Source organism: Porites lutea, chromosome 1 (genome assembly GCF_958299795.1).
Source record: "Porites lutea chromosome 1, jaPorLute2.1, whole genome shotgun sequence".
Taxonomy (NCBI): Eukaryota; Metazoa; Cnidaria; class Anthozoa; order Scleractinia; family Poritidae; genus Porites; species Porites lutea.
In genome coordinates this window covers 43125194-43152567 of record NC_133201.1, presented here as the reverse complement: position 1 = coordinate 43152567, position 27374 = coordinate 43125194, and the positions used below count along the sequence as shown (strand labels likewise).

The 27374-nt window shown below is 40.1% G+C and overlaps 1 protein-coding gene across 2 annotated transcripts; it reads left to right on the top strand.

The window, feature by feature from the left end:
• The first annotated feature begins 991 nt into the window (after positions 1-991).
• On the top strand, positions 992-26318 carry LOC140951728 (mitogen-activated protein kinase kinase kinase 4-like). Of its 2 annotated transcripts, none has more exons than XM_073401061.1 (22): positions 992-2719; positions 4887-5593; positions 7080-7238; positions 7685-7842; positions 9328-9435; positions 10485-10668; positions 11141-11205; positions 11480-11678; positions 12253-12402; positions 13334-13495; positions 14155-14288; positions 15642-15723; positions 16571-16649; positions 17011-17253; positions 18427-18690; positions 19139-19209; positions 19590-19706; positions 20767-20926; positions 21530-21652; positions 22716-22822; positions 24158-24337; positions 25785-26318. In XM_073401061.1, the coding sequence occupies exons 1-22, from the start codon at positions 997-999 to the stop codon at positions 25791-25793; spliced, it is 5184 nt and encodes a 1727-aa protein (XP_073257162.1). In that variant the 5' UTR covers positions 992-996; the 3' UTR covers positions 25794-26318. The 2 variants fall into 2 exon arrangements, with proteins under 2 accessions (XP_073257162.1, XP_073257153.1); XM_073401052.1 differs by having other exon boundaries at positions 24158-24350.
• The last annotated feature ends 1056 nt before the right edge of the window (positions 26319-27374 follow it).

The window sequence follows — 27374 nt, the reverse complement described above, 5'->3', positions numbered from 1 at the left end:
AAACAGGGTTCTTTATATTACCGGACTAAAAAAGCATTTCAAAACAATGCATAAACAATACATCCCTTTGAATTCACTCACTTTTTTTAGCTTAAAACGTGGTAAAATGTTGCATTCATTTCAATACAAGCTAGAGGATCCCAGAGGGGGACTTATACTGCTGGAGCTTATTATAGAAGGATTTTTGGGGGGGGGGGGTTACAGGTAGTTGGACCTTTAAATGGGGAGGCTTATAAGTGGGGAGGAGGGTGCAGAGGGGAACTACCCCTAAAAAATATACACCGTAAACCTCCGATTTATTTTAAGCGCCCCCCCCCCCCCCCCCCAAGGGGGGTTACTCCAGATTTTTGGGTTTGAAATTTTCGATTTCAGGATTTTGGGGGGTAGGAAAATTTTGGCACGTCTAATTTCTTGTAGTTCAAATTGTTTCTTTGGTTTGAATTTTTTTAAACGGGTTTAAATATTTAAAACTCATGAAAACTGTACCAGACTATGGTATACCTGAATGCTCGAATCCACAGAATCCAATTAACCGTGAAATTTTCAAGACAGTTCTGTTAACTACTGCACATTCTTCTACGACAGCTCTTTCCGTTTGTCAGCTTACCTTATAAAATATGAACACTTCCATTGCTGACAAAATTGCATAAAGTTTATAATAAGCTTACTGGCAGCTGATGAGTTAGCAGACCGTCTTTTGCTGGAAGTCAGATAGAAGGCATGACTGGATGTGAAGAAGCGGATGAGCTCTTGGACTGTACCGTAAGAAATAACGCACTTACTCGTAAGGAAAATTGAAATAGGGGTCACAAAAGGAGTGTACAAATGTCCAAACACTTCCAAACACTTGCATTGCTGCATTGGTTCATTCGTTTCATTGCCCCAACCCCGACAACCCCAAAAGTCTTTTCGTTGGGTGGGAGGGAGGGGTCCTGAGAACGCCCGTGCGTCAACCCGTTGTAGACTGGAAACTGACATCTATGACGGACAAACAAAATGGCGGAGGAAGACAACTTGAACGGGTTAGAGCAAATCACCGGTTCTCCTTGCGATGATATCGACCTAGCTGAACTGTTTGAAAGCGATATTGGTATAACAGATGAACAAAATCATGTAGATGACAAGGGATCTGGTTCAGAATTCGACTCCGAGCGAGAAGAGCACGTCGAATTGTTGTCTTCAGAAAACGAACATTCGGACGGGTTTCCCAGCCTGGAAGGCTATTCCTACGGAGTTACTCCGCCAAGAGATGTTAGACGGCAAAAGGAAAGGTCAAGAAAGGGAAAAGAAAAGGTTCAAGGCTTTTTAAAGAACTCTTTTGGTCGTGAATGCGGACCTAATTCATCTGAAAAAGCGGAGCTGCACAGACGGATAAAGCGCGGTTCGACCCAACTTACCACAGAGCGTGCTTTCCAGAGAAAGCTGAAGAGAGGCAGCGTTGACGTGCCTTTCAATGTAAGCTTTGATAGCGGGCTTCGTTTGCCAGATTGTGCAAAATCCTTAGAAATTCCAAGCATTAAGATCGAATCAACAAGTCGATTCATGTCTTTGGACTGCGTTTGCGAAGATACAACAGACGGAAGTCCTGATGACAAGGGCACTGGAGGCATTCCTATGAAGCAGATGGTGTCCCGGAGCCATCCCAGAGCTACACGCTCGGAATCTGATCCTCGCAGCTCAAAATCCCGAAGTTACCTCAATCCGCATTGCCCAGAGACAAGAATGGAATTTTACAGAACATTTTCTCTGCTGATAAAGCTTGGCTCCCTAGCTCATAATCAACAGGATAGTCAAAAACAGCAAGTAGTTGGCAATACTGCGGAGAGGCAGAACTCAGAGGAAAACAAAAAATGGCAGGTGGAATTATCACAGGCACTTTGGCTGGAGCTTCAAGCTTGGCATGCTAACAGGACGATGGACGAACAAGATATGCATTTGGTGAGGGCACGTGCTGAAGTAGAAAAGGTGTTGGATGAAGTCATCAATTTTAAGGTGAAAAAACCAGATCACGCCACAGAGATTCTGTCTGATTTTGGTGATACAACTGCTCAAGATGGAGATAGTGAAAAGTCTGACAATAACTTAAATGTGAATGGAAGCAATGACAGTGAAACAAATGAAGCATGTCAATCATGCTTTGTGATGCAATCACACATCAGTTCCTCTACGTATGACTCTGAAAAGGATCCTGAAGGAAATCAAACAGGTGGTAAAGATTCCTCACTTGACATTCAAGAAGAGGAAAATGCTACAACCCAAGAAAATGAGCAATTGACTTCATCCAAGGTCAATGACAGTAATGAAAGTTTTGTTCCAAATAATTCTACTGATATGAAAGCAGTGACGAGAAAGTTGTGGTTGGACTTGAATAAAGAAAGTCCAATTGTTTTATCTAAAGAACCAAGCATACACCAGTGCAACCAGACATTGAAGGACAGATCGTGTTGTAAACTAAAAGCCGCTATAGAGCAAGTCACAGAACTTTTTGACAAGGTTGAAAGAGTGGAACATCTCTATCCAACTTGTAAGTCTCTTGGCGAACAAAACCCAAAGTACAGGAGTGAAGAATTTACCAGAAATTTTGAAACTTTATGTTTATGGTTAAATGTGACAAGTGAGTTATATCACAAGCTTCATTTGGTGGCAAAGTTTGTCGGTGTGGATTTAAATGACACAGAAACATGGAAGGACTGGCTAGATATTGGTCTAGGAAGGTTAGGTAAGTGAGCTACAAGTATGACAGTCATTATTTACAAGTTAATATTATTGGTGTTACATGTACTGTCGACTCCTGATAATTCAAACCTTCAAGGGAAATAGAAAAAAGTTCGAGTTATAGGGAGGTCGAGTTATCGAGGGAAAAATTACATTGAATATAATCTGAAGGGAAATGAAAATTGCTTCGAGTTAGTGGGAGGTTCGAGTTATAGAGGGTTCGAGTTACCGGGAGTCGACTGTGTAAACAAGCATCTGTTCGAATGTTCAGATGTAAACTGGCAGTAGTCTTGTTTGAACAAGGGACAGTCATGTTTTTCTCACATGAATTATCCAAAAGTAAGCACATTGATTTTCTACTCTACACTGTATCAAAACCAAAGGAAAACAGGGATCGAACAGTCCTGAAAGTCCTTGTATTTTAAGGGGGGCCCTTGTAAAGTCCTTGAATTGCAGTGCAAGTCCTTGAATTTACTTCAACTTTGAGTGTAGGGGCCTTGAAAGTGTTTTTATACTGTTTTTTGGTTATCCAAGACAGAATATAAATCGTAGCTTAGAGAAGGTAAAGGTGAATTTACATAAAGCGTTTTTTTGTTTTCGCAAGAATTAACTCTCAATTTAAGAGAAGTGGACTGAAAAGTGTAGGAAAGTTGTTGGAGCAAACAGTTCAAGCATTCAAGTCCTGTTAGAATGGACTGGGAATGTAAATGCATTTTTGTTACAATCTGTGAAATTACATTCCTGGTAGGAAGTCCTTGAAAATCTTATGTGGTCCTGAAAAGTCCTCAAAAACTGGTTGCTGTTTTGTGTATGATCCCTGGTAAAGAAAACCTGATGCACTTGCTCCCTTCTAAGTTATGAGTATCAACAATAGATGAGGTTGGTACCTAGTTGCCATTAAGGATGGCAGAACCATGAACATACAAGCCAAGTGCTTAAGTACATGTTCAAGTATCCATGACAACCCAATAAGTGGCAACCACCACTAACACTGTCACATAGATTTAATATACTGTAGTTATCTGAGAGGGAATGGGTAGAGTTGGAAAACAGCAACAAGGCTGTGGAACCACAAACATGCAGGATTGAACACTGAAGTTTAATAGCGTAAGTCCCAGCTATAGGCCTTGTAAATTTTGTAAATTTGCTTCTTTAATACACCTACACCTGTACCAGGAATGCCTTGCAGTGCAGGTGAGATGTCCTAACCACAGCGCTAAAACTGTGGAACTCAATACCTGATTCATATAGAACTATACGATCTTTCAAGGCGTTTAGAAATATTATTAGAAAACTGGACTTGTCAGGTTTACTATAATATTAACCTACAACTAATACTAGTCTATATTTGCATTGTAAATAGTTTTAGCTTTATTTTAGTATAATTTAAATTCATTTGATCTCTTTAATTAGCTATTTCATATACATTCATACAGTTTCAGTCATAATTATCTATTCATTTTAATTTTCTATTTTTCAATGTGTGTACCTGCAAAGTAGCTAGCAAGTTTTCTCACAAATAGCCAGTAAGCATATTTTACATAAATAAACTTGACTTGAGTTTAACTTCACATAAAATGGTAAAATATTTTCTTCATGTAGCACTTACACTGTGACATAACAAGGTTTACATCTTTCTCTTTTTTTCTGAGAACTTGTCATTGACTTTTCTTCTTTCATCATTTTACAACAATACAGGCATAGCCTTAGCAAACTATAGGTTTCTCTATTTCTCAGTGGGTAGAGTATTCAACTGACCAGTACCATGGGAGATCACAGGTTCTGCTCCTCTAGTGGACTCAGATTTTGTTCTTTGTTTTAAACTTTTGTGACAGTTTACCCAGGGTGCAAAGAAAATCATTTTTACAGCTTGCAATTCGGGCAAGCTGAAGCTAACATTTACTAGCCCAGATGTCATTTCAACTAGCCCCAAAAACTTTTTGACTAGCAGAATTGATTTCATAGTTCTTCTGTTACTCGAATTCTTCAAAAAACATCACTTGCCCATTGGGCAAGTTAAAAACAGAATTCACTAGCCCGATAGCAAAATCCACTAGCCCCGGGCTATCGGACACTACTTTCTTTGCACGCTGGTTTACCAAAAAATATTCTAAAAAACATTCCTGGTTGACGTGATTGTTCAAGAGAATTCTTTCACTTTTTTCTTCCAGAAAATTTGTGCCCTGTTTTAGATCACAGCCATTTTGATGCCACTGCAACATGGCCAGTTACTGATGATGATGATGATGAAGATTTTGATGATGATGGTGAGGAGGAGGAGGGTCAAGATATTTATGAAAATGATGGGTCAGCTATCAGCAAACCCTCATCGCCGCAAAGAACATTATCCCATGAGTCACAAACAAGCACACCTGTTAGACCATTGCGAACAAGCAGCAACATGTCAAACTTCGTGTGGAGCTCAACATCGCGGTACAGACCCTTTGCTGATAAAAGCATCAAGAAAATGGGTTTGATAAAACTTGGAAAGAGATTAGGTGATATTTTGGACACTAGCATGATGAAAGCCAGGCAAGCATTAGCTCCTGCAGTGACATGTTGTGTTGGTGATGAATGCCAATGTAAAATTGTTGCACTTAATCCCAGGAAAGTTTCTATAAACTACCTGGAAGCAATTTTGAATGGACGCAGTGAGGACTTCGTACATTTATCTTGTAGCTGTCATCCTCACAGTACAATGTGTTGTGAACCAGGAGATCGAATCTTGGGTAATGATCTTGAGCAAAGGGGCCTTCCTTCTTTCCGCTCATTGTATCTGTTCTTATGCCGTGTTCTCCTGGATATAATCCATGAATGTTTGCGTTTGAGGCTTCAACATCGTCCTAAAGGAGAGCCATCTTCTTTGAGTGTGAGACAGGTACAGAATACTAATTTTTATGCAGCAGCTAGGTATGTTAGTTATCTTAGGCACTGAGCCCCAGTAAAGTACTCCCTGGGTAGTAAAATGATGTCAACGTGCCCTTTTTTCAAGTAGCCACACTAGAATTCAGACACGGTGCTGGTGCTGGAATACAAGGTCTAGCCCTCGTCCTTGGGCACTCAGGGCTGTCAATATGGGACAGTGGCCGACCAAAACCGATGGCTAGTTAGCCATCCTTAGCCGGCTACTTTCATCTCCTTCTACCATAACTGCCAACAAAAAATAAGCACTATTGAATAAAATTGTAAAGCATCCATTTCCCAGTTTTGAATGACATTGAACGCATATTTAAACAGGGTTAGATCAGTGAAACGTTCGAACTGTGCGATGTCGTGGAACGCCTGGGACATTTCAACGGCATTGTTCCCAGTCCTGCCTGTATTCTGACAAAACAACATGGTGCCTGCTGTGGAAAATAGCTCTTGAAAAACCCCGGAAATAGCCATTTCTGAGAGTCTAAAATTAATGTTCAAAATGTACCTAAATACCTAGGCCCTCAAGAACTTGTGCCTTTGGTGCAAGTCCCAAAGCCACCTACTATTCATTATCACCCTGCTACTTAAAATCTTTTTGATAACCATGGGCACTACAGTGTAAGGTGAGTACCAGGTCCCTGTGCAAACCTGCTTTGTTACTGCCAGGGTAATCCACTGCTTTGTACTCCCTGCTAAGTTCATATTTCAAAATGGCATTTGACAGGGCAAAAGGGAAATCAATTACTATGTGTACATGTATAGTTCATAGCAGGTACCCAAGATGTGAATACAATATTTACCATTATTTTTGTGCTGTCAGGCACCAAGTGTGAGTAGCCCCTTATTTCCCATTATTTTAAACTCACTGTATTATCTTTATATTACCATTATTTAATGACCATACCCAACAATGAACAAAACTGAAATAAGATTTACACTGCAGCGATTTTGTTACGAATAGTTATGGTGAGTCCTGGGACTCATCTTGTGAAAAATCATGAGTCCCTGTCCATAGCCAATGAGTCCCAGTTCAAAAAAAAAATACAAAAATTGAAAATGCTTGGGCCTCTTTGTAACCAGACAGTTAACCTGAAGACAGACTCAAAAACTCTGTATTACAGTATACTGAAATTAAAATATAGTCCTACTGTTTTAAAGCACAACAAAGACTCAAAGAAATATGCATCGTTAAACAACAGCTACAATAACTGACACAGAAATTACTCAAATGGGTCGGATATTTCTACAAATACACGTGTTCAGGTCGATCAATAAATTATTGATCTTTGCATCCTACGGAATGCATGCCATGAATTATTTTGAGCCTTTAAGAATTTTTATGTGTCAGGGACGAAGGACGCAGAGGTAACAGAATCACTGAGTTGGATAAAATTGTACCATAACATTCTTTTGCAATTTATGCCTTCATATTGACATTTACTCTGCAGCTCCTTAGAGAATGCAAAGATGTATTATTGGGTGGAGTCTTAGTTAAAGACTACTACCTTTATCTTGTTGATGGAGTGGTGAACTTAGAAGACTCTAGCAGTGAAAACACCGAAAGTGATATTGAAGGATTTGAGCAAGATCTTCAGAGTCTCCTTCAGGTACATGTCATATTGATGCTGCTTTATTATCATTCTACTCCTCTGAAAGCAGTGAAGTTCTCTATTTTTTGTCCTCTTTAAATGGGGTTTGCAACTTGGTCTTGAAAGGAAATAAGCAGTTTGCTCATTACTCTGTATTTACATGATGTAAGGGGCATAGCTTCCTGTACGCACATGCATACCTGAAAAATTCAAGGTTAAAGGAATAAAATATTATTATGAAGCGAGAACGCTCTTAATATCGGCATTAAGTCTCACTTGCACGGAGATTAGATAAGAAATGAGGAGGCAATTAATTCTAGATGACACAGGATTTACTGGCTAAAGGTTTTACACTCCCTACTTACAGGGGAGGGCAGGGATGAAGTTTTATCTAAATTTGTCCAAAATGGTGCTTAATAGATGTGAACTCATATGACATGTAAATATTTGCTTTTTGTCTTTAGGTTTACTTTGACTACCTTCATAATGTGATCCACTTGGTACAGAGGCTTCCTCAGGCCTCTAAAGGTCTCAAAAACTTTCTTGAAGAAGAATGGAATTTTGTGAAAAGGCACTGTCGGCACATAAGGGGAGGAGAAGTTGAAGGAGGAACTAGATTTTGGTGAGGGAAGCTACATGTAGTCAGGGGTCGTTATGACACTAAATTCTTTTTTTTTCAACCTGTTGCCAGGTTTTTTTATTATTACTGTAGTTTTTTATGCAACAATTACAAAAAAAGAAGAAAAAAAGAAAAAAAACATATCATAATAATAACAGAAAAGAAACCAAGTATGACTCTAAATTCTGGCTAACAATATATTTAATGAGTTAACAAATGGTGGATGGCTCAGTGTACCATTGAGTTATAGTTGCAGATGGGAGGTTGCTAAGCACGAAAGAAGCATAAGAGTCACGCGAGGTGATAGCAGAGTGTGACTCTAGCTTCTTAAGTACCTAGCAATCCTCCCAAGTGCGACTACATGTATAACTCAAAGGTACATGCTGAGCTGTGTACCATTTGTTTTATAACATAATCAAAAGAGAACAACTTTTAATTTTACTCAGAGATAACAGGGCCGAATGATGTGAGTGCTGTAATCTGCTCGCACTATGGCGTGTACAAATAATTCTTTGCAAGTTCTTTTCTTTTGAAAAAAATCGTTTTGCTGAATAACTGGTTCTCCATCGCAATTTTACATTATCGTTAACAGTCTTCGTAAACGTTCGTTCAGTATTAACAGAAAAATCTTAGTTTGCAAACTATGAGGTAAAAAAATAAAGTCGCTTAGAAAGTGGTACATATGGCTTTGAGCGCTCACTAGCTTTCGTCAACCATGGGCAAATAGTAGATAGGTAATTGACCAATCAGGGCATATGCTTTACGTTTGTTGTTATAAAGACTCAGTGGTAGAAACCTTAGCAAGTGACTGGAAATATTGTTGTCAACAGTCCCATTACTGAACACCATTTACAGACAAAACATCAAATTCACTGGAACTCTGCAACATGCACTACATGTACATATTCTGACAGACTACTGCCTGCTACTAATAAATGAATTATTGACTCAAGGGCCTACCTGACAATAGTAGAATGACTGGACAAACTGACAATTTGAAAACCAGAGTTTTTTTACCATCAAATGATGAGATACAACTTACATTGACCCTGACAATGACTACCACAAAGGTTGTTGAAATGTAAGTCACTGTAAACATGTTCCTCTTACTCAAGTCAAGGGTTTATTTAGGGTTTCATTGTCCAGTATTGTATGGTGGAAGCTCCATTTTTCAATCACATTCTTTAAATGCTCTCATTAATTTCTTTATCTCAAAACCTCACTGAAACGATCCCTCACTGATCAGTGCAACCACATTTTTGGCACTCATAAGGTTTATGGCATTAGCTGACTATATCTGTAATTTACTAACAATGTAGTAACACACAAGACCAGCAAAATGCAGAAACAAGCTGTTGATTAGTGGAATCATTTATAAGTATTAATAAAAAATATTATAATAAATTTTACTATTATCACCTTAACTTAAATCCCAAATTAAGATTGTAATAAATGTATTGTGCTTTGTATGCCAATCAATCATTTCAGTGTGATGGCATCAGGATTGTTGGAGTCTACTGGTGATTTCTTGGAGTCAGAGTTGGATCAGAGTTGTTCAGATCTTCATAACAACACAGATCAAAGTGATGATCTCAGGTACATATTATGAGACTACTCTTGCAAAACGTTAAAATGTAATGTAATGGCTTTCCATTCCAAACAGAGTTCTTTTACTAGCCTGTTTGAACAGATGTGTCCTTTTGTCAACTTTAAGTAATCCCAGTAGTATTATAAGGAAGGTTTGGTAATCAATATTTCTCAGTAATGTCATGGCTTTAATGAAAAAATATTTTGAGAGACTAGACTTGTAAATTACTTACGTTTTCTGTATGGAATAAAGAAAGATGATGGATTTTAAGCTCAGTGAGTGAATTTGAGGGATGTGACAATTAGCATGTAACAAGAATGGGACAAAGAAAAAAACCGGGGGCACCCAAAGAGAATATAGTTCAAAAAACCACCTTAACATAGCATTGTTAAACGTATTTTAGTATTTAATCGGTAGATTCAGGCATATTTTTATCCCCTAAAAGTTTTTCGTCTATTCGGATTTCCTAGCTGAAAGTCTGGTAATCCGAAAATTATAGGGATCAAAACTTACCTTTTCGGAAATTTCAGCCAGATAAAAGGCTCTCGAAAATTCCAGGTGACCTTTTTAAAGTAAAAATCAGTTAAAAATGGGCAATTATACCATTTTTTAGATGTTCGAAAATGCTAGGAGAGGCCAGCAAGCAAGAAATTTTACCTCAAATGTTCCGAACATTCTAGATCTCAAATCGTCTTCCGAACAGATATTTTCCGAAAATTGACGTTGGGTGCCCTTGAAAAAAATTGAGTCTCTGACAAGATTTGAAGGTATTACCTCCCAAGCACTCAAGGGTTGTTCCATCTAGAGAGCTGCCTGGAGAGCAAGGCCATGTGAAACGTTCAAATTTGACATTTTTGACATGTGACATATTTTTCTGTTCTATTTCCTTCTGTTTGGTGGTATTTGGTTGGTCAAGAAGGCAGACATTCTAGCCATCTGATCCAGCTAAGTTTCAGTTTATGTATTAAAATGTTTCTTTATTCCACTAACAGTGAATATACAAGGGTTTTCCAGGTTATAATATGTTGTGATCCCATCTTATTTTTTTATTTTACAGACGCAAGGTTCTAGAGGCATGCAGAGGATTTAAGCATCTGTTCAACGAGGCAAGGGAGAGGGCATCCAAAGCACTTGGCTTCACAAAGAAACTTAGAAGTGACCTTGAAAATGCTGCAAAATTCAGTATTGATGTACCAATGAATGAACTGCTGACAACACTGGAGGCTAGCGGCCATGTACAGGTAGGCATGAGTTGTATGATCAAATCAGCCTAAAAGGACTTTTATAGTGAAAGCCACTTGGAGTAAATGGGGGATGTCAAATGAAGGGGTGTCTGAAATGTTTTTCTGATAAAGCACTATGAGCAGATTGTCCTTGCAAACTACCTCATATTCTTGTAGATGATGTAAACTGCAGAAATACAAATTTTAAATGAGGATATGATCATCGCAGTGGTAATATTGCAATTTAAGCAATTGAAAATAAAACCGAAAAACATTTCAGGACTTCAACGGGATTGGAACCCATGGCCTCAGCATTAGCACTGCGGTGCTGTACCATTTAAAATTTACCTCATGTTCTTTTGTGCAATAAAGAGAGAATAAAAGACTCTCTTAGGGCATTTTTCCTCGCAACCCTTCAATTTAATACTTAAAATTTTTACTTTACAGCACAGTGAAAGAAGATTCAACATTGTTTTGTTTTATTTTTCAGGTTTTAGCTCGCCATCTCACTGGACTGTTCATGTTTGTTCCAAAAACACTTATCAAGAAAAAGTGGTAAGTGTGAACATTATTATTTTATGCATATGCAGACCATTAATTCGAGCATCGAAAAATGTAGGGGTCCTCATGACAGGATATTCATGGCTGGTCACCCAACAAGTTTCTAAATGGGACAGGCAGGGCTTCACTTTTTTGCAATGCTGAGTGCAATGAGGGTTTGCGAGATATGTATTTCTAGTTAAACCAGACTTAAGTTACCAGGGCCCACCCGTAGCTACCAGAGCCGCTGTGCTATAGAATGACATCAACAATATTATTGTTTCTGCAGTCAAATCATTCATCTCCTGAATGCTTGCTGTGTTCAAGAAGAGTTTGGTGACCAAGTTGTCTCGGAAGGACAGGGATATCTCCTGATCATGCCGTCCTGTGACGTGGAAAATGGCAAGGAGACGCCCTTCACTTGGACAGGCAAAAAAGTGACAGTCAATCCAACGATGGACACTGCTATTGGTCTTGCTGACATACAGGTAAAAGCAAGCAAAGTGATTTTCTCTCTACTCATGTAAAAAAGGGGAGCTGCCAGGTGTATTGTGATGAGAGCCATTTAAACTCCTTCTGATTAACTCAGTTTGATATGACACTGTCGGTGTAAAATGTAGTTTGCATTTGGTTATCCTGCCTTAAAAAAAGTCCACACATTTTCCTCCTTCCTTAGCAAAAACAGCATTTCACAGTCTAATACACTGTACATAGCATGTTCACAAACATATTAGCTTGGTCATTGCTCGAAGTGTCCCTGGGCCTCTCATGGCTTCCAAAAAGACAGAAGCTTCATCACTGACTTATTGATGCAAAATATGTAGTATCACTTAAAAGTATCGAAATATAGTACTGAACAGTATCTCTTTCTCTCTTGCTTTGCTGGCACTAAATTGTGCTAGATTTATTAAGCCCTCTGTCTCTTTTAAGCCACCCCTCCCCCACAAATTTGCTCCTAAAAAAGCCTCTGGGGGACTTGAAGGAGGATTTATAGCACATCCCAATTTGAGTCTCACGGAATTCTCGTATTTTTTTTTCTTTTTTTACAAAATATACATGTAGGTTGGAGGGATGATATTGGTTGTTCAGAATTCTAAAGAGTTGGATGTGCAGCGTAAATTGTTTCTAGAAAGTATGAGTTTGGCTGCGAGCATTGTGAAACCAAGGACTTCAAGCCACCAGGCCATTGCAGAAACTCTTGATGAGTTACAGGTTTGTGCTCAACTATTGATTAATTAATGAATTTATTTATTTATTGTTTTATTTTTGTGTCATTTGCACCCTTACCTATTGGACTGTTTGATGTAAGGCGATGTGAACACTTGCCAACTGTTTGAAACATTTCAAAAGTAGGTTGAGTTTGATCGTCCGGGTGAACGTAGTCCTGAATAGGACTGTTGTTGTTGACAGTGACTGACGTTTCGACAACCTGTGCGGTAGTCATCTTCAGAGTCAAAGTGATGTTATTGGTCGTCTGTCAGTTAAGCCGTGATGTTATTAGCTATGAAGACTCGTGATCAGTAATTGGTGCGTTTCGATCCGATTTTTGTCTGAAACATGTCACGCATAAGTTAAGCAATTCAGGCAAGATATTACACACTCAATTTGGCAAGTAGGCAAGCACTTTTTCCAAACCCTGCTTAACTTTTTCTGAAGCCTTCATTTGAAAACATCATTTGCTATAGTTTACCCATTATATAAATAGGATGTAAATGGTTGAACAAGCAAAATTCAGCACCCTACCACAAGTCCTCACCTTAAAAGAAAACTAAACTAAACTAAACCAACAAAAATTGTTGATAGTGAGTAACACTAGACTGTTCCGGAAACTGATAAATCTGTTGCCCTCCAAGTGCCTCCATCTAATTGAAGACACTTTTCAAATTAAATTGGAATTTAGTAATTAGTATTGGAGAGAATGAGAAACTGGAGAAAAAAAACTGAGGAAAAGAGCGGGGGAGAAAACAAACAGCACACTCAGCCCACGTGTAACATTGATGAAGGACTCTAAACTGGGCCACGTTGGTGGGAGGCGAGTACGCCCATAGCTGCACCATCCCAGCTCTCGCCATTCAATCTTGCAGTCATTCACATCTGACGGCATGTTATAGCACTTATCTTTGATCTGCCTGTTTCTTTTCAGGAGGCATGTATGTCTCTCCGCGAGGGCATAGTAAGGGCTGTGGAAAGAGTTGATGAGAACTTGGATCTTGATAGCATGTTTGACATGGATGATGGAGAGAAGGCCATGGTTTATCAAACATACACGGAAACCATGCATCTATGTTACAACTTTGGTTTTGAGGTAAATTCAGGCAGTACTTGGCGACAGGGACGTTCGTGAGTGAATTTAATTAAAACCGTCAAAAAGAGAGAAATTTCCTTAAGCTTCAGGAGAAAGTTTATCTTATGTAATTGTATGTTGACATTCTTTGACGCCACCAAGTTTTATGAAACTCAACACACTATATACACTCACTCACCCCACCCTCCCCCCGTCTATATTGGAGAAACGTTAAAGTGTCACTCGCCTACCCGGGCTACCCTGGACAAACCAACGTTTCATACATTTCCTTACAAAACGTGGCGAACTGTTTACAGGAGAAACAAAAAGTTGGCTCAGCTAGAAGGGTGACCTGGCTAGCCGGTCAACCTTTGTGGTGTTAAGGTCACTTGTTCTCTTTATAAACAATTTGGCTCGCTCAGCCGGTCAACTCGGTCAAAACGAGACAATTTTTATTAGAGCATGTGCAAGCGCTGTTGGCTTAAGCAAAGGGATCAAGTTTTTTCTTATACCAACTCTCGCTAAAGTTGACTCGGCTGGGAGGGGAGGGTGACTCTTCTACCCCACTGGGATAGGTTTTCTCCATAAAAACGGGGCCTCAATCACGCCTTTTCACTTTAGCGAGTCCCGGATGTAAGTCACGAAGACCGCTGTACACCACACTAATTTGTAACTTTCAGTATCAGAAAGAGGTTGCTCGCTTGGTGTTTGGGCAGAGAAAGGAAGATCTTGGACACAAAATGCTGTCATTTGCAAGGCAGTGGATGAAGTTTGTGATGACGAAGTGTGAAAGGGGACGAGGAACAAGACCAAGGTATGCAATGTATCCCATCATACCATTCGCCACCTTAGAAACGAGAAAGGAACTGGTGCCGAAATGCGTACCGCAATTGTTTCTGGGATTGTTGCTGGGGACGCGCTGTTCAGCTATTGGCCAATTTTTTTTCCCTGTCCTCGCTAGTAACAGTCCCAGAAGTCTTGGCGAAAGTTAACTCAAAGTGATACGGCTGAGAATGTAAAAAATAATAAATAGACCTTTTTACCGATACGGCGGCCATTTTAAATTTACTAGATTTAAGGAGTATTAGGGGATGCCCAGGGGGCACTCGCTCAGTATTTACGCGCGCTTTTTGGGCAAAAAGAGAACTTCAATGTAAATATTTCTCGGGAAAAAGGCGAGCGTTATTACGTCCAAACACTGCACAACGATCTTTTTTCCCATTAAAATCTTTTTTTTAGAAAAATATTGAAGAAAAATGGGCCCGAAAAGCGCGCGTTAATACTGATGCGAGTACATCGGATCGTGCTCATGCCCCCTGGGCATCCCATAATACCCCTTAAATCTAAAAAATTCAATATGGCCGCCGTATCGGTAAAAAGGTCTATTAGAACATCATGTAGATGAAAATATGTAGATGTGTAGATATGTAGATATGTAGATGTAGATGTGAGTATTAGGTGATATTTAAATGCTATTTTGCGCCTTATAAATAATAAATTATTATAATTATTAAGAAACACAGAGTTCCAAGTGGGATGCCAAGCCACTACCCTCTGTGCTCTATTCAGATGCTCTAACCACTTGAGGTGCTGAAGACTGTGTGGTGAGAAAGGGTATTTTTGTGGGTTATGACATGCGAACTGCATCACGCAGTCAAACAACCACATCTTAATGGCTTAACTACATCTCGCAGTCATTTTAATGATCAGTAGCAACTGATAATAGAGCCATGCATCCATCCAACCAGCCATACTGCTGATAATGTAAATAATAATGATAAGTAAGAAAATCATGTGGATGAGAATCAACCAGAAAAAAAAAAAAAACAGAAAAAATCTGAGTTCCTCAGCTTCATTAGTATGGAACCTGGGGGGTTAAAACACAGGTGTCTCTCTCGTTAAGCGTCTCTAGCCGCGGAGTGCAATGAGAGTTTTGGAAAATTGTCGTTTCGCTTGCGATTCTTTTTACCTGCATCTAGTTTTGTATCATTTCGTGGCTCATTTCATAAAAGTTTAGTGTAGTGCATATTATGTACCTTAACTTGGGGCATCTTTCAGATGTTCCCTATTCTAAATTATTTTCTGTATCATGGTATTTTGTTTACAAACAAACCGCTCCGTTTTCTCTTTTGAACTATTCACGTTTGTTGTTGTCTTATTTATTCAGATGGGCCAACCAAGGACTTGATTTCTTGACAGTCGCCTGTGATCCCAAGACTCTGACAGCTTTGACCGAATCTGAATTCCAGGTGATAATTTTAATTTCTGCTTTTATTGTTGAGTCTTTTGGCGGGGGAGGGGTGTGGGTGGTCGAGTAGCAGTTGTGTAGGGACTTCCCTGTATGTTCCTGACGTGTCTATATCCGAGTTCAGCAATTTATAATCGATGAAAGTGAATACGCTCTTCGTAGCTAATTCAACAACCCAAGAGGTTGGAAAAGAACCTTAAAAAAATTGACCGGGCCAATGAAATCCAGACCTTTGCGATTACCAGACGCAACGCGTTATCTAATTGAGCTAAATCAACGTGGTAATAGTTTTGAAATACCTTCGTTGAGTGCTCAGATGAAAAATTACCATAGCCTTTTGCGCATTACTACGGTCGAAATTTATGTGCGACCACCTCCCATAAGCGATCACCTCTCCAAAACGCCAAAATTTTCCAAATCCAAACCTTATAGCTGGAACCTCTCGTAAACGACCTGTAAGCTACCGCGACCACTTTTCGGGGATGATGGTTTTAATAATTTAACCCGTTGTAAGTGACCACGTGACGCATGATCTGATCTCTATTTTGTTCCAAGCTACTGTGTTTCTTAGAGTATACAAAGAACGTTTAACGACGACACGGAATTACACATATCGTAACTTAGAAATTGCTTGCGATAAATTATCTACCATAAAGTAGATGCCGGTGTTCGAACCTCTTCTTGGAAGTTATATACTCCCTTTGGTTCTATTCTTGTAAACGACCACCTCCCATTAGCGACCAGTGAGTCATCGCATTTTGGGTGGTCGCTTACGGGACTGTAAATGACATTTATCAAACTGATTGCTTTTTCGTATTTAAAGTTCTTGCTTCAATTTTTCTTTACAGGAGTTAAAGAAACAGATTAACACTTGCATCGGTCACGTGATCGGTAGTGCGGAGTCCTGTAGTGGAGCAAACAGTCCAGGTATTAAACAAGATGTCAACAGCATAATGTTTTCTTTCTTCCTATTATTTCTATTATCTCTCGCCTAGTCTCTCTCTTTAGATATTTTGTTAACATGTCTAAGAATTTTATTGTTATTTCGAGTTCTTAAACTTTATTATGTTTAGCAAGGTAAAGACCTTTTTACCAACTTGGCCTGTAGGAGTTTCACAGCTCCAAAAATAGGCAATTTCTACTGTAGTGGTTTAATTTGAATGGACTATAATTTATAACCACTTTTTAGAATTGTTACTTTAAAAAGCAGATAAATTTAGTTGATTTTTGAGTTCCCACTCAATGAACTGATTCGACGTTACGTAGCCTCTTATTTTTATTTTGTTAGGCTACCGGTCTCAGAGCCCCGCTTGTCCATCCCCGGTCTTTGGGAGAAATCCTTCATCGTCATCTTCATCATCATCATCATCAGCGCTCTTGAGGGCAGTTTCATGGCCGGGAGGAAAGACACCAAAATCCCCAGGGGACCAGGGTGAAGGAGATGATGGTCAAGCTACAAGACGACAGCTTTCAGACCCTCCTCACAGCAAACAACAGTTTCAGAGTTTAGCAACTGATGTTAATAACGCAAGTAAGTATCAAAAAGCAGCATCCAAAAAAACAGAAATAAAATTCGTGCGTCAGTGATGCCCGATTCATACAGAAAACTAATTTAAAGTCGCAGACCTGTGCCATGGGACATGAAGTAAAAAAAAGTTGATGAATAAAAAGCAGGGTTGCCACGGTCAGGGAAAAGTCAGGGAAAAACGAACATTTTTCAAGGTCAGGGAAAAGTCAGGGAATTTTTTAAAAAGTCAGGGAAAATCTTTGATATTGTCAAAGTCAGAGAAAAGTCAGGGAATTCTGTTGTCCGGTTTATAGTTCATAAGTTTTCTTTAAGATTTTGAAATGCATTTTCTTTCGGCAAAGACGAAAAGTATGCTGCAAAGCAAGCAAAGCGATCAATTTGACACTCTACGTCAGACACATGTGGTAGTTATGATCAGTGGTTTTCGTTGTGAATGCTTTCTTCCAAATTCCTTCTTCCTCTTTCCGCGCAAAGCGGAAAGAGGTTGAAAATGAAGAGAAAACTATCGATGGCCCGCAAAAAAAGCTAAAGTGAATGTAAACATGGATTGTTTCTCATTGATAAAAGGTCATTGAGAAGTCAGGGAAAAGTCAGGGAATTTTTAACTTTCTGATGAATGGCAACCCTGAAAAAGAGATGGTGGATCGGTGAATAAAGAGAAAAGATGTTGGATTTTTCATGCTGAGAGCGTAAGCCTCCTTATGAGGGTTGAACCCGTAATGAATTTTGTCGTTTTAGGAAAAGCGAAGGGTAAACTGCCTCCAGTCGACCCCATTTTCTATGTCGCGAGAGCGCTAGCTGATTTAACCATTAAAGCGAATTACTGGAATGGTTTCGCACCCAAAACAAAGCAATAGTTTTGGTCAATCACGAGTGAAAGGAATAGTAAAATAAACCAATCAAAACTTGAATCATACTCGTGTACCCGGCTCCAAGCGTGGGAAATGCCTCAAGCAATCGACGATTGGTCACTGATGTTGTGTTTTTGCTTTTTATTGGTTAAGAAAATGACGCAGGGTTTCTTAACCAGTCACAAAGCTTGGCAATGCGAAATCAAAGCTATCACGAAAATTAATAGCCTTGAAATACCCGTTGCAAAAAATGGGAAGAACAGAAACTTATTGAGGAAAAAAGCTTCTCTTGGAGAAGGTAAATAAATCGTTCATCTTTCCATAGGCAACAATGAAGAAGACGATAGCGGCGATGACGAAGGAAAGGAGACTCCAAAACACAAAGACAGTTTCGTGGAAACTCCTGGCGCTCCACGGTTGGACAAAGTGCGTCACGCGCTAAAGAAGATGGAGGCCAAGAGGAATGAGTTCTTGTTTGAAAAGCATGCTATTGGTCGTGTGAGTAACAGACGACGGGATATCGTCAAGGAACTGGCAAGTATTTCCAACAGGAAGGTACCATTCAAGTGGCAACGGGGTAACAAGATAGGTAAGATAGAGATTTTGTAAGTTGTAAATTTCTAGTAGCATTCAGAGAGAATTGGAGACAGATCGGCAAGAGGGACCAGCTCCCAATAGCAAGGTGTCCAGCCTCGTCCTCAGGCTAGTTCGCACTATCCGTGTGAGCGAAGGAGGCTCGGAACCGAGCGTGATAGTGACAAGCTGGCCAAGTGACGTCACATCCTGACGTTACCTCCGAAGTCGCCGAGGACGACTGGGAACGAGTCTGCAATGTGTCAACATTGGCAAAAATTTCTGATAATAACTGCAGGTCTAAGCTTGAGTTTTCAGTTATCTCTAGCTGTTGTTTTAAACCTTGACTTAAAATTTTTTTTCTAGCGACTTTAAACCGGTTTTCCTCAATTTTTGAGATTCAAAGCAAGTTATTAGTTTCGTCAGCACTAGCTGGTGTTAACCGTCCGTCATTCTTGTTACAGGTGAAGGTCAGTTTGGTAAAGTGTACGCTTGTGTAAATTTGGACACAGGAGAGCTCATGGCTGTTAAACAGGTATGCTGGCCGTGAGGAGGACAATGCCACCTTTTTAATTATCCTGGGGAAACGTAGATCCTAGCAATGGATAAAAGAAATGAAACAAATCAAATCAAAAACTTTATTTCACTTCGAATTTCAAAAAGACAGCAAAAATGGATGGATAGATAGGGATATTGTTACCACGCATTTTCAGAAAGTGGATTTTTCATTGTAGTACCCCTTCCCGCGATCCACTTTTTCCCTTTTGTTTATTACCCGTACAAAAATATCTTGAATATGTTGATTTCTCCTGGTTTTAAGTGCTACCACTTTCTAATAGCTGCTGTTTGTAAGGATCTTAATTAAGTCTTTCTTTTTTTGTTTGTGTGTTTGTTTGTTTGTTTTTTTTCGTTCAGATCAAGTTTCAGCCAAATGATCATGGTGAAATAAGAGATCTGGCCGATGAGATAAAAAACTTTGAAGGCATTAGACATGAAAGTCTGGTTAAATACTACGGAGTTGAGTTGCACAGGGTAAGAATCTTAAGTTAAAGCTTTGAGTCGCAGGAAAGTAGCGCTTTTAAGCTTCCGTTTGAATGGTTGTGGTTAAGGTTTTCATTCACAGTCTCGTAAGGAAGCGTCACATGGAAAAATGAGTTCCACAACAAAGTGCTTCTAAGTAAACTTGCTTTTGAATGGTCACACTTTAAAACACCCTGATTACCAGAGGTTTTTCTCTCGCGTGCGACGAGGAGCTTCGTCGGCCGCAGGCCGACACGTCTTCGGCCGAAGACACGAGTCACTTTTAAGACTTAACCGAAACAGGAAACCGCGCATGAAAAGCCTCTGGCACCCAGAGTAACTTGAGGATTTCATCCCGGATGAAATACTAAATTATGACCATTATACGTCTTAATAAACAGTGCCAAAGGAAAGTACTGTGCACTTGCTTCCATGGACTCAAAAATTAGATCCACTATGTACAGCTTATATGCATGTACAAGTACCACAGTAGAGTTTATCCACAATTTCAGGGGTGTCCGACTTAGTAGCTTCTATGCACATGGTCCAGCATTTAACCCTTTAAGCCCCAAGATCCACATACAAATTCTCCAGACTGGTCTTCATACATTTCTTTTAAGAATAGTTGAGAGAATTTGGTTTAAGATCAAAGTGTTCTCCCTTTGGTAATCAATTTAGTAATTCGCATAACCTTTACTCTTGTTGATCTGCTGATGTTGTTAGGAGAAAATTGATGTTGGTCACTCTTGGGACCAAAAGGGTTACGGATGATACAAACCAAGAATTTACCTTATAAACTAAAGGTGATGTTACAAGGAACGATTCGCAACGACGATTTTTAGCGTAACACAGCGTTGCAATATTGGAACAATGTTGTAACCATTCGAAACAATGTTCTAACAATGATGCAACGCTGTTGCGCTAAAAATCGTCCTTGCAAATCGTCTCCTGGAACAGCACCTTAAGGCGTGAAGATGCTAAATTCTTGAATTTCACTCCCCAACCGCGACACAGCACTACAGTTTCTTAAGACACTAACCCACTTATCAATTGCACATTGTTTTGTTTTTAGGATGAGATGTTCATATTCATGGAATACTGCGCAGACGGTACCATTTCCGATGTGGCCAAGCTTGGTCTTCCAGAATCAATGATCAGAGTGTACACGTACCAGATACTTGTCGCTGTTAGTGTGCTGCATGAGAAGGGCATTGTTCACAGAGATGTTAAAGGTGAATATCTTGATTGGTTCATTCTATTCTCCTAAACTTTTGCGATTGGCTAAAACATTCACCTTGGCGTGGCTTTTAAGCCCTATTTAAAAACAGCTGTTTTGTTTATTTGTTTATTTATCTTCAAACAATACATTCGTCTATGAGGGCCTGTTTACATGGAGGTGGGGCACCCAGGGAAGGTGAGGTAACCCGCTCAGGTGGGGTAACCCTCCTGTCCATATAATCTCTCATTTTAATTTGATCACGTTTACATGATAGGTGGGGTGACCCGCTGCATGTTACCTCACATATCTGGCGTCCCCCACCTCCATGTAAACAGGCCCTAACTTGGTCTAATGAAACAACTTTGGAAATTTAAATTCGATCAGGAATGTGGTAGTAGAAGAAGAACCAATATGTAAATGTCTTCCAATAAATCGGTATTGATATCAATTGACTTGTACGCATTCTTCTCGCGACTCCGCCGCCAAAACAGCACTCCCACGCTAATCCCGCCAGCTACGCAGGCGAAATTTAATTATAAGCTTATTGTATTTGAATAGGGATCAACTGTAACATTCGAAAATATTTCTCTGACATTCGCAATATTGTTTCATTCAGGTGCCAATATTTTCGTCTCATCTGGAGGTCTTCTGAAGCTAGGGGATTTTGGATCATCCATTAAGCTAAAAAATCCCTTCCAGACCTGCTACGGAGAAATCAGCAACATCAGAGGGACAGTGGGTAAGACTTTCGTAGAAACTTAAGACTATTAGCAAAATAAGGCGTGAGTTTCTGATAAGATTTCACCACATCGGATGCATTTGCTGCTCCTAGCAGTTTGTATTGCAGGACGTTTAGAAAATAAAAGAAAAATTCGTCGCGGCGTGTTAACGGTCTCGATACAACGTTACATGAAGTTTCACCTCGTAGTCGTAAAATGACGTCAAAGAAATGTACAAAAAGTGTGCTACACGTGTTTATTATCTTACTTACACGATTCACGCTTTTTTATCCAAGAAATAAATTCCCTGACGAGACTAGTCAGACAGTTTTTTGCGCTAACAACTACAGCACCATTTGGTAGGAACTGGATTGAAAAATAGCTTTCGCGCCCGAATTGGCTTCGGGAGTCAGCACCTGTTTATATAACTTGCCTTAACCCATTCGCCCCTGAACCGCCCGTAACCGCCCGTGCGGATCCAGGTCCTTTCTACCCTTTGTGACGTCATCAGTTTTAACGGTCAAGGACAACTTTCTTCGCTAACTTGTGCAGAGTGAAGAGATCTTTCAAACCATACCAGAATGAGCACGATTCAGTCAAGGACACCGGAGAAAGAAGCAACAACCACGTGACATTGACCTGAAAATCTCCATGAAAATCTTGTTGCATTGCTCACCTACCTTTCCTTTCACCTAATCCTAAGATCCTAAAAGCTTTCCTAAAAACTCTTCCCACCAAAATGAAGCCTACTAAATGCCCAGCAAGAGAAAAAAAAAATGAGGCAAGAAAAGTGAAAAAAGAAGGGAGGAGAGAAAGCGAAAAGTAAAAGTCAAGACTGCTGTGTCACTTTTAAACCCAAAAATCTCGAAATTTTGCTTTCTGCGCATGCCCGAACTTCGCAAGCTGATATTTTGCATCTGGATCAGAAGGCCGCGAAGTGTACGACCTGTAAACCGGTTTGTGGTAAGTTTTAGCTCTTTATAGCACGACAGTGACCAGAAAACCACTCGACTAGCTTCAAAACGCATTTTTCGGCAAAATCTCCAGGAGCGAATGGGTTAATGATAGGATACTTTATTTCAGCTTACATGGCCCCAGAAGTGATAACCCTGGACAAGGGAGCCGGGTACGGAAGAGCAGCAGATATCTGGAGTATTGGATGTGTTGTGGTTGAGATGGCAACCGGAAAGGTACACAGAACTTTTAAAAACAACTTTGATACACCACCTTCCGTTTAGCACAGGCGTCCGACTGTTGATCGTGTGAGTTGGCTACAACTCTGGCCTGGGCTGGACCACCAAACAGAAAAAAATGCACTTTATTGGAGTGTAAATATATTTAGCACGAAAGTACTAATTGGGGACACGTAACAGGGGACGGGACCGCCATTTAACGTGGTCATCAGAGCCACGCGAAGGTCTAGCCGCGCAGTGCAAAGGAAGTACCTTCATTTCTCAGTTATTTTAAGACCCTGAGTAATGGTCCGACCCCGGAAATCGAACCCGCAACCTCCCGCTCTGCAGTCAAGCGCTCTACCGACTGAGCTAATCTGCCGCAGTAGGGGTCTCTGATTAAGATTTTGTCTCAGTTCAGATGATCACGTCTTCAGGGCTAACATTAAGTCGTTGGCCTTACCATCTAACCCTCGTTGGTCTTTCTTATATGTGAAAGATGTTGGGCGCTTTCCATTCAACAAAAATTCCGGTTTGAAATTTCAGAAATTCCACGTGCCCAATGGAACAGTCCCTACCGGTTGCAAAGACCCGACCCAAGCCACCGCGCGTTTGGTTGCAGAATACAAAAGAGCGGTACTGGGGACAACAATTTTTTCAAATGGAAAGGGACATTTCGGTCCGACCAACCAATCCTCGGAGACCCAGGAGCAGTTAGTCGGGTCGATAAAATGTTTGTGGTGAAAGTTTACTGTAAGATCGAGACAGTAAACTTTCACCACGAACATTTTATCGACCCGACTAACTGCCCCTGGGTCTCCGAAGATGCGACCAACCGAGATAACCGGACCGGTCAAAGAGGACCACCTTCAAAGCTGGTCCCGTATATTCCGGAAATGGTCCGTTCCATTTGATGTACCATCCAAAATTTCCGGAATTTTGCGTTGAATGGAAAGAGCCCATTGAATCCACACTACTGTGTGTTGCAAGGTAGGAGACCCAGTGTTTGTGCTTTGGCCTTGTTTCAGGCCTTGTTTAGTATTAGAGGACACGAGATTTTTCATTGATGGGGGTTGGAGGACAACTTGTGCAAACCATCCAAGTTGTTTAACCTCCAATACTCTCCACCAACCCTCGAAGTTACGCATCATTTTCTCATAACCCTTACTGTCGTGGTGTGTTAAGGTTAAAGGAGTAGTATCACAATATTTAGCCAGTTTTAGTAAACAGATGGTCATAGGTTCAACTTCTATTTGGAGTACTCCGAGCCGTCTGTGTCAATGACTGAACAACATCTTTCTCAAGATATATGTCACTAAAAATTGGTTACCCTTTTTATGTCTTTTCTTGAAGCCTCCTTGGCCTGACTGTGACAACAACTTTGTGATAATGTTCAAAGTGGGTGAAGGAGCTACTCCTGCTATCCCAGAAACCCTTAGTGAAGAGGGACAGGATTTTCTGCTGTGTTGCTTCCTGCATGATGCGTACGAGCGACACACTGCCAATCAACTTATGGACCATTCGTTTGTCAAGGTAGATCTATAAGGTAGACGATTCTGCTCATCTTCATCATTCTTTAGGCTAATTGTTTACGTCTAGTTATTTGGCTTCCCTAAACGCCTAATCGAGAAATGAGCGCCCTGCCTTTCTTGCCTTTCCTGCGCAGCAAAAAGATATTAGAGAGGTTAAGCATCGAGTTTACGTCACACGGCAAACGCGAATTTGTACCACGTGACCAAGTTTCCCCATTACTTGTCGTTTACTGTTCATTATTTCTACACAAATTAGTAGTTTCACGCAATTTTTTATCCATAAGAATTTTTTTGAGCTGTTTTTATCCGCTCATTTTCTATTTTGAGAAATTCTCAACTTGAATCTGACGTTTGCGGTATAAACTCTCTAATAGAAAACGGATCAAATTACGTTTTCCGTTTCCCCTCCTCAGCGTAGAGGATTGAGGGAGAGAATTTTCCTGAACACCAAACAGCAAAGAGTTTAAAGTTTAACGATTAGGGCTAGGAAACCGAAACTGAGCGAATTGAATCCCATTTAGAGTCCTTAAACAAGCAACGTGAGACTAAGAGTCCTTTATACTGGCGTTCGGCGTTGTGCAAATACTCTTGACGTATCAAAGATTTGCTAGACTACGAGTAGTCCCCCAGCTTTCCTCAGGGATAGTAGAGAGAGCGAAACGCGGGCGCGCGTGAAAATCACCGCACCCGAGAAAAGGCCATTTTTGTTTCTCCTCGCCGCGTGTCGCCTCTTCTCCCGTGGGGCGATTTTCACGCGCGCTCGCGTTTCGCTCGTTCTGCTATCTTTGAGGAAAAATTTGGGACTACCTGTAGTCTAAAGATTTGCCGGTGATCAAAAGCAAATCAAAATATTATGCTAGCACGAATTCAAACTTCAGCTTCAGCTCTCGCATCCTAGCAATATTTGTAACCATTTGATTACTGCAGAATTCATGCCCGTCCCCCTACCCTAAGTGTCAGAGACTTTTCACGCGCAGTTTCCGGTTCTGTCAAGTTATCGTTACTTCTCAATCGCCGTATGCAAGAAAAAACCTCTGGTATCCCGGGTACATCTCTCGGGTATTTGCCACAATAGGTTCCTCTATCTTCTCCCGCGGCCGCCGCGCACTAACCGACTGTGCTAATCCTTGCTTTTCACCCCATGTTAGAGAATCCGTTATTCCGGAATCCGGGAAAATTTTGCTTGTGGATTCCGGAATCCTAGGCTTTGGAATCCGGAATACAGCTCACAAAGAATCTGGAACCCCACTAGCGATTGGAATCCAGAATCCAAGTTCCACTCAGAAAGACTGGAATCCAGCACCTGGAATCCGGAATCCATGGCGTGGAATCCGGAATCCAAGACTGTCTTGGATTCCCTTTTATGTGGAGATGCTTTTCTTAATTTGTTAACAAGACACTGGCTTTGCAGAGGTTATAACTTATCGCTGTTTATTTTACCTCTTCAGTGTTGTTGACGAAGAAGCAAAGTATTCAAGAGAGTATTTCCTTTTAAAATGTAAGAGAATGGCAAGTTACTCACCACAGAGGTATGCTCTGAGGCTTGACGACAGCTCCGGTTGCGGTACCGTGACTTCAATCTGTGTGGCATACGTGTGAGCCAGAGAGCATGGAAATCACATGTCGTACCACAATCAGGGTTATAACTTATTATCCTTATAGAGGATATTACATGGCCGTGAGGAGATAGGAAATTTCTCTTCTCAACACGAGAAAATAAATTTCGTATCTCCAAGCGACCATGTAATGTTCTATTTATTATATAAACACCAATGAAATGCCAAACCATTTCACTTAAATGGGCGCGATTTATTATGTAGCCATAGCAACGGTGATCTTTTCACATGTGAAGATAACATGTTGTTTCACGTGTAAAGATATGTTTTCGCGCGAAAGCTCACAAAGTATTCCATTGGTGTTTATAAAATAAAGTGTTTTCTTCAGTAATTTATATCAAGAAAACTAGCTTGCGAGCAAGCTCTTATCTCTCTCCCCCCCCCCCCCCCCCCCTGCTTCTCCCCGAGCTAGCGCGGAGTCTACTAGAAAACTAACCATTATGGCCTTTGTCTTTATTTAAGCATGTTGTGTGCGTGGAACTTGATTTTTTAGAGTTTAAGATGTATATTACTCCATATGTGAAAGTTTTAGTGCCATGCGCGTATATAAGGCGAATGGTGAAGGGTCAACACAGTTTTATAATGTATTTTTTATTGCGTGAAAGCGATGTATGTAAAATACTCAGTGGCCTTTCCTAGAGGCAAATTTGCTCCTCTGTGAATCAAATATTTTTGTATGGAAGGGAAAGCTCTTAGTTGCTGACTAAGTTGTTATTATGAGATTTACTAAGTTTTTACCATGGCGTCATTAATTTCAACTACCAGAGTTCTTTTCGTTTCCATTTTATATTTCAATTTAGTAATACTAGTGAGATTTCATTGAAAAAATGTGCAATTTGCACAAGAAAACAAAATCCTAAAGAATTCTGGTAGCTGTTTTAAAATGAAGTCATAGTACAAGTGGCCTGTTGATCACAGACATGAAAGCCCAGTTTACACAATGCGATCTCTTTCGTCAAAATTTCGGTGTAGCCTCTAATGAATTTTACACATACCATAGTAAGCGAAGTAAGGTGGATTCATGAGACTTAAGATTCGCCTGGTTTGTTGTGAAATAGATTTTCCCCAATTTTCGTCATTTCTACCCTTTCTAGGGGGGGAGTGAAATCGGGCCGACAAATTGTACCGCGTTAGTATTAGTAAGCCGGCTCCTATCAAGTGAGGTACAGATCAGATCCAGAAATCGCATCGTGTAAACAGGCCAAGGAGTACTTTGGATATTTGGATGCTTGAAATGAATTTTGATGAACCAGTTTACCTCTTAGTGAGTCATGTTTCATATACTTACATAAAACTTTTAAAGTCATAAGTTAAGATTTCTCTTGAGCGCATGATGTCTGGAAGAAGAATTAAGATTCTTATAATAAGAATTTTTCATATTTACAACCCCATTAAACATAAAATAGCAGTCCTTAGTTGGTA

Coding starts and splice junctions, on each gene's coding strand:
- LOC140951728 (XM_073401052.1), top strand. CDS start 997: ATGGCGGAGGAAGACAACTTGAACGGGTTAGAGCAAATCACCGGTTCT. Junction 16,650..17,010: donor TAGTGGAGCAAACAGTCCAG/GTATTAAACAAG, acceptor TTATTTTGTTAG/GCTACCGGTCTCAGAGCCCC. Junction 20,927..21,529: donor TGTTCACAGAGATGTTAAAG/GTGAATATCTTG, acceptor TGTTTCATTCAG/GTGCCAATATTTTCGTCTCA.